Source organism: Cariama cristata, unplaced genomic scaffold (assembly GCF_000690535.1).
Source record: "Cariama cristata isolate BGI_N322 unplaced genomic scaffold, ASM69053v1 scaffold43091, whole genome shotgun sequence".
In the NCBI taxonomy this organism is placed as follows: Eukaryota; Metazoa; Chordata; class Aves; order Cariamiformes; family Cariamidae; genus Cariama; species Cariama cristata.
The window spans coordinates 9,318-16,024 of record NW_009600647.1 but is presented as its reverse complement, the minus strand read 5'-3'; the positions used below and the strand labels follow the sequence as shown (position 1 = coordinate 16,024).

General features: G+C 37.8%; 1 protein-coding gene across 1 annotated transcript in view; it reads left to right on the top strand.

Moving 5' to 3' along the window:
* The window catches only part of YTHDF3 (YTH domain family, member 3), a gene marked incomplete at its 3' end in the record, with an annotated part of 8,458 nt that extends 2,525 nt beyond the window's left edge, over positions 1-5,933 (top strand). The window contains exons 2-3 of the mRNA XM_009710086.1: positions 2,814-2,899; positions 4,319-5,933. Of these exons, the coding sequence (XP_009708388.1) occupies positions 4,337-5,933 (1,597 nt within the window). The remainder of the gene's footprint in view (positions 1-2,813; positions 2,900-4,318) is intronic.
* Between the last annotated feature and the right edge of the window lie 774 nt (positions 5,934-6,707).

The following is a 6,707-nucleotide window of genomic DNA, read 5'->3' as shown; positions in this document are numbered from 1 at the left end:
GCATTCCTGAAACTCCTTCCTGCCACCCCTCCTTTTGTTGTGCCAGTGTATCACACCTGACCTAGGAAAGTGCTGACTTGTGTTTACATATATATGTATATAATTTTTGGTTTTGTAGAAGGTTTAAATATAATCATTAGGTTTAAAACAAGAATGAAATGTTACATGTTTCTTTTAGTATTTATTCTTCACATTAATCAAGGTGTAACAGCTGCTTCTAATGAAAAATTTATTCTCGTGCCTTTGGCCATCGTTTGTGCATTTGCAAGTGGTTATTCAAAGGATAGTAGCAGTTAAAAGCATATAAGCTTTAAGTTCCTTAATTTGATGAGTTGTTCCTTCCCAATATCTAATTACATTGCATGTTTTCATAGTGTTTGCGGAAGTATGTGGTATTTTCAGGGTTGGATTGATACAGATATTTTTAGTAACTGCAGATTAGTTTCAATTAGTATTCTTCATCACTGCCCTGTTCAGTTGGAACGTTTAACGTGAGATTTTGGGAATGAGGCATGCATCTTAATCTGTTAGCTCTTGTTAGATGTGTGTGTGGGCTACATTCTTCATTATTAACACATTACGTAAAGCTGGAATGAAAAGCCAAGGAAACACGCTACTAGTGATGCTATTTCACTGGGAAATGTATATATTTACTAGGAAATATGTCAGTGTAGAACTATTTTGTGTCGCTCACTTAAGATCTCAGTACAGAATGAATAAGAAAGAAAATACATTTACATGAATAGTCTATGTTAGATGTAATGGCAAACCAAAAATAATTCTGTCTTAAGTGACCTTTAGATACCTCTGAAATAATAAACACAGCAGATGCACATTTTATGAAGATTAGCTGTCAGTATGAGGAGATTAATTTTGATAGGATTCTAGTCTTGACGTGCAGCTGTTTATGCCTTTATTTGTGGTTGCGTGCTTTTACAATGCTTGTATGCCACCATCTATGTTTTTTGTTATAACAGACTTGTATTTGAGGATTGTGCTCTCCATGCCATTTGGTTAAGTCTAAGCGGTGGACATGGCACGGACAAAAGATTTTTGAGGTTCATCCCCCTTGTGACTGGGCCAAATATAAAGAGGAGAATATAGGGTTCCAGATCATTAATATGTTACCATTGTATGTAAATTCAGGATGATTAATCACCTTAACTGGAACTCTTTATTTATAGAAAAAAAATCCCAACACCTGATGTTAGTTTAAAATTGGTATTTAATTAGGAATATTTTTCTATCAAGTTGTAAAACCCGTTGTATTCACCATTGCTGGTCATATTTGGCTGTAGCTAATATATAAACGCACTGTGCCAGTTTGTAATAACTGAAATGTCAAGTGTTCTGACTTTTAAAACTTCAAGAAGATATTCAAAACACGAGTTGCGCTCTTCCTTTCCAGATATTTACTTTGAAAAAAATCTTCTGTTGTTCTGTGTTAAATTATGAATTTATGACTCTTTTTACTGCTGTGTGAAGTTAATAAATTTTTCCAAAATTTTGATTATTCCTTGTGATTATATCTATTGCTTTGTCATTTTTTTCAGCTAGTTTCATTCTCTGAAGGCAGTTTGGTTTAGAGGTGTTAAAGTCAAATGTGGAAAGAAAATTGAAGTGACTTGATCCAGGCACCACTTGGTTTGCAATGTGAACTTTGAGTGACAAAAAAAATGCCCAATGAAACAGAAGAAACCTCACTCTTAAACACTTCAACAAAGTTAAAAGTTTAGTTACATGGTTATGTATACTTTTCAGAAGCTTTTGCTAAAAAGAGGGGAAACTGCGAAGTCAGCTCCTAACTCGGTGTCTGAAGCTGTCAGAAAATCTGCTATTTTGTTGTGACTTCTGCTGTCATGGTTTCTTAGTGCACCTTCCTGATTACTCTAAACCTTTTGTTTTTCCTTTACTGAACCTATTTAATAAATAACAAAAAAAATTGCATTTGAAAAAGCAGTAATTTATTTTTGAGAAGAGGTCTTCATCTTCAGGTTGTGTAACTGCAAATTGCTGGTTTAAGGCCCTGTTCTGCTTTGCACCATGGACAACAGTGGAACTTAGTGGGAATTTGTGCAGTTTGAGTTTGAGTGGTAACCTGGGGGGGAGGGTAGAGAGACACTTCAGGTAATTGGGCAGCTGGAAAATCCCAGGTAGGTGTAATGCCTTAGATGAAATTAAAGGTAATAGGAGGCCAAGAAGAGCGGGTAGGAAGAGATTCTAGCGTATAGTGGCATATGTTGGGAAAGGATTGTAATCACCCTTGGGGTCTTTAACTCTTGTTTCTTTGTCCCCTCAGAACTTCAGAGATGCCGCTGATGCAGTACAGTATAGTTATATAGGAAATACGGAGTTAAATAGCTGAATAGTGGTGCCCTTCATGGTTGTCTTGGTGGGTAACTGCCTTTCCTCCTGGCAGGAGAAAGCTGTATGTTGCAACTTTCCCTGAACCTATTGAATATGTCTGATCTGCTTCATCTGCACATTTGCACTTGGTCTGGTACTTCTGGAAATGCTGGATTTACTGCCTGTGCAAATAAGGTCTGCCTATAGTTTTTCCTCTGTCTGTGAAACTCAGGAAAGAATAGTTAGGAGTAGTCCGCTCTGATTACCATCTTTCCAGACCTCTCCTGAGATCTGATGGGGATCATCAATAGAATGAGCCACAAAGTAGTGCTTAACAATAATATGTTCAGTCTCAACAAAACACAAGTAGAAGTATTTCAATGTACAAGTGATTAAGAAGTGTTACCTAGATTAAAAGTGCATCATATATCTTGCAGAGAGTATACCTAATACAGATTTACTTTTAGTTTCAGTACAAAACGGTTCGATTCATCAAAAGGATGCAGTAAATGATGATGATTTTGAGCCATATCTAAGTAGTCAGACAAATCAGGTAAGTGAACATTATTTACTATCTTGAAGTTAATTTTGGAATTCAACTGACTTCCAGACTTAATTAATTTTTGGATGATAATTCTTAGCATTACTTACTTGCCTGAATATCCATTGAAATATAATTTTGGATTGTATCTTTTCCTATCGTACGGTATCTTAAACAGGTAAAGTCTTCTTAATAATTCTGGAAAAGATTCAGTTAAAAAGCATGCTCTGATGTTCCTGCTCTTGTGCTTGTACTCTGACTTTGGAAAGCAGCAGTTACAAGAAGCTGGAGGAAAAAAACAAACCCAAAAACCAAAACACAAACCCCAAAACAAAACCCCAAACCTTAAATTTACAATGAAATCATTATGTATTGGATGCAGTGCAAAACAAGAGTTTCATTGGCTCTGAATATTAACTACTTGGACATGATTTCCTTTGAAGTTGGTAGAAGTAGCTCACAGTTGATGACATCATAGATTGAAGCTTAATATTATTATGGCTTAGTATATGTTATAACTCTTCTGCCAGGAAGTTAATGGCTTATTTTCAGAGCTATGTGTTATCTCTGTAGTCCAAAGTTAATATTCCTTATGTTAAGTTTGTAAGGTGTAGCAGTCTTGAGAGAGGGAGAAAGTGCAAATTATTAAAATGCTTTGAGAATTTTACTTGCATTCCTATTTTTTTTTCAAATAATACAACATTAAGGAGGCATCAGCTCGGGGATGATAATGTGTGTTTTTTTCCTCAGAACAATATCAGAAGTCATATGGGGGTAGTCCTTCAAATGTCTTTATGTTCTCAAGAATTAAATGCTGTGATTTCCCAGGAGTCTTAGGAGTGGGATTTGATTTAGCTAGCAAACTTTCTTCTGCTAGACCATGGATTGTACTTAATGCCCATTCTCAATAGTGTGGAAATGTTACAGTTTGATTGTTGTTCCTCCTAAAACAAACAAGCATCCTTTTCACTATAATATTCTGGCAGGTGTCTCCAATTAGAAGTGAGAAATTTGACAAAAATCTAAGAATAACAGAACTTTAAATCAGTTGCAGCTATTTTTCTGTATTTATGAAACTACAGTTGTTATGACTAGTTTTTTAAAGTAGCTTGTTATTTTCTTGATACTGTTGACATGGAAGCATTTTATGCCTAGCTCAGTAACTGTAAATGAAGATAATATATTACAAAAAAAATATGGCTCTTCAGTGCTTTGAAAAGGTCTCTTAAGGAAAAAATGGCCATATCTAATGGATACCTTCTTCACCTTTTACGTTGGGAGGAATGGTGGAAGTTACAAATGCATTCATATAATCCTTAAAAATGTTTTGGACTGTATTACATGTGTGGTGGGTTTTTGTGTTGTGTTTTTTTTTTTTTTGCCTTGAGCATAATTGTCTATATTGCTGATTTTTGTTTTATTTTCTTGCAGAGTAACAGCTATCCACCAATGTCAGACCCATATATGCCTAGTTACTATGCTCCATCTATTGGATTTCCATACTCTTTAGGCGAAGCAGCGTGGTCAACTGCAGGTGACCCTCCAATGCCATACTTGACAACTTATGGACAGATGAGTAATGGTGAACACCATTACATACCCGATGGTGTATTTAGTCAACCTGGGGCATTAGGAAATACCCCTCCATTTCTTGGGCAGCATGGATTTAATTTTTTTCCTGGGAATGCAGACTTCTCTACATGGGGGACAAGTGGATCTCAGGGACAATCAACGCAAAGCTCTGCTTACAGCAGCAGCTATGGCTATCCACCTAGTTCTCTTGGGAGAGCCATAGCAGATGGACAGGCTGGATTTGGCAGTGATACTCTGAGCAAGGTGCCTGGGATTAGCAGCATTGAGCAAGGCATGACTGGACTGAAAATTGGTGGAGATATGACAGCTGCTGTAACAAAAACTGTAGGTTCAGCTCTGAGCAGTACAGGTATGACAAGCATTGCAGCAAACAGCGTGCCCCCGGTTAGCAGTTCAGCACCTAAACCAACCTCATGGGCTGCCATTGCAAGGAAGCCTGCTAAACCTCAGCCGAAACTCAAGCCTAAAGGTAATGTGGGCATTGGGGGCCCTGCTGTACCACCACCACCTATAAAACACAACATGAATATTGGAACTTGGGATGACAAAGGGTCAGTGGTAAAAGCACCTCCAGCCCAACCAGTACTGCCTCCTCAGACTATAATCCAGCAGCCTCAGCCATTAATTCAACCACCACCACTGGTGCAAAGCCAACTGCCTCAACAGCAGCCTCAGCCACAGCAACCACAACAGCAACAAGGACCTCAGCAGCAGGCCCAGCCTCACCAGTTGCAGCAACAGCAGCTGCAAAACCGCTGGGTAGCTCCTCGTAATAGGGGTGTGGGCTTTAGCCAGAACAACGGAGCTGGTAGTGAGAACTTTGGTTTAGGTGTTGTATCCGTCAGCTCCTCACCTTCTGGTGTGGAAGTGCACCCAGTGCTGGAGAAACTAAAGGCCATAAACAACTACAATCCCAAAGACTTCGATTGGAATCTGAAGAATGGACGTGTGTTTATAATCAAAAGTTATTCAGAGGACGATATTCATCGCTCCATTAAGTACTCTATCTGGTGTAGTACTGAACATGGTAATAAGCGCTTGGATGCTGCTTACCGTTCCCTGAATGGAAAAGGCCCACTCTATTTACTCTTCAGTGTGAATGGCAGTGGACACTTTTGTGGAGTGGCTGAGATGAAGTCTGTTGTGGACTACAATGCATATGCTGGTGTCTGGTCTCAGGATAAGTGGAAGGGGAAGTTTGATGTCAAATGGATCTTTGTTAAAGACGTTCCCAATAACCAACTGCGGCATATTCGTTTGGAAAACAATGACAACAAACCAGTTACCAATTCGAGGGACACTCAAGAGGTACCCCTAGAAAAAGCTAAGCAAGTGCTTAAAATAATTGCTACTTTCAAGCATACCACCTCAATCTTTGATGACTTTGCACATTATGAGAAGCGTCAAGAGGAGGAGGAAGCCATGCGTAGGGTAAGAAATCAATGTCATTATAGTAGGTCTCCTGTTTTTTTCTGTTTTTGGAAACCTTGTTTTTCATACAACTGGAATTTCTGTGTGTGAGTGTTGAATCAGAAAATGGTGTGTTTTACCCAAGGTGTCTGTACATGATATAACTGGCTTTTAATGAAAAGATTTAAGTTCTTGTAACTTGTTTTGTTAACACAGGCATGTGTTTGACCACAGTACTAACGTAGGCCTGCATAAGCGGACTTCTGACATGTTTTACCCTTCAAAGTAAACAAAAACTGAATTGAGTGTATTATCCGTAAGTGAAGTCTTCTAGTTTAGATTTTTACGGTTTCTGAATGTCACAAGAAGAACCTGAAATTACAGAACTTTACTTAACATAACATTTCAATTCAAATTCTGCTTTAACAAAATGTTAACAACATGATTACTGTGAAAAGCATGTTTTCCCCTTGATTCAGTTTGTCTTTTGTACAATTGTGAAACACAAGTGATGTAGTGATGACTTATACAGTGTTGGTATAATTTTTTGGACATGTCTGATAGTGCATTTCCTAAAAAAAAGTAATGTGTAGTTCATTTCTGCAAAGAAAAGTATACCTATGATAAAGGTTTCTCTACAGGTTTAGTTTTGAAGTATTTCAGAAAACTAGACAAGGGAAAAGGGCATGTAATTTAAGCTGTTATGGTACTTGTCTACTTTGTCTTGTGTGTACTCTCCTTACTAATAACACTTACGTTCACCATTGGACACAATATTTACTTTTGCTATATTTATCTTCTTTTCAGGCTAGCTAGT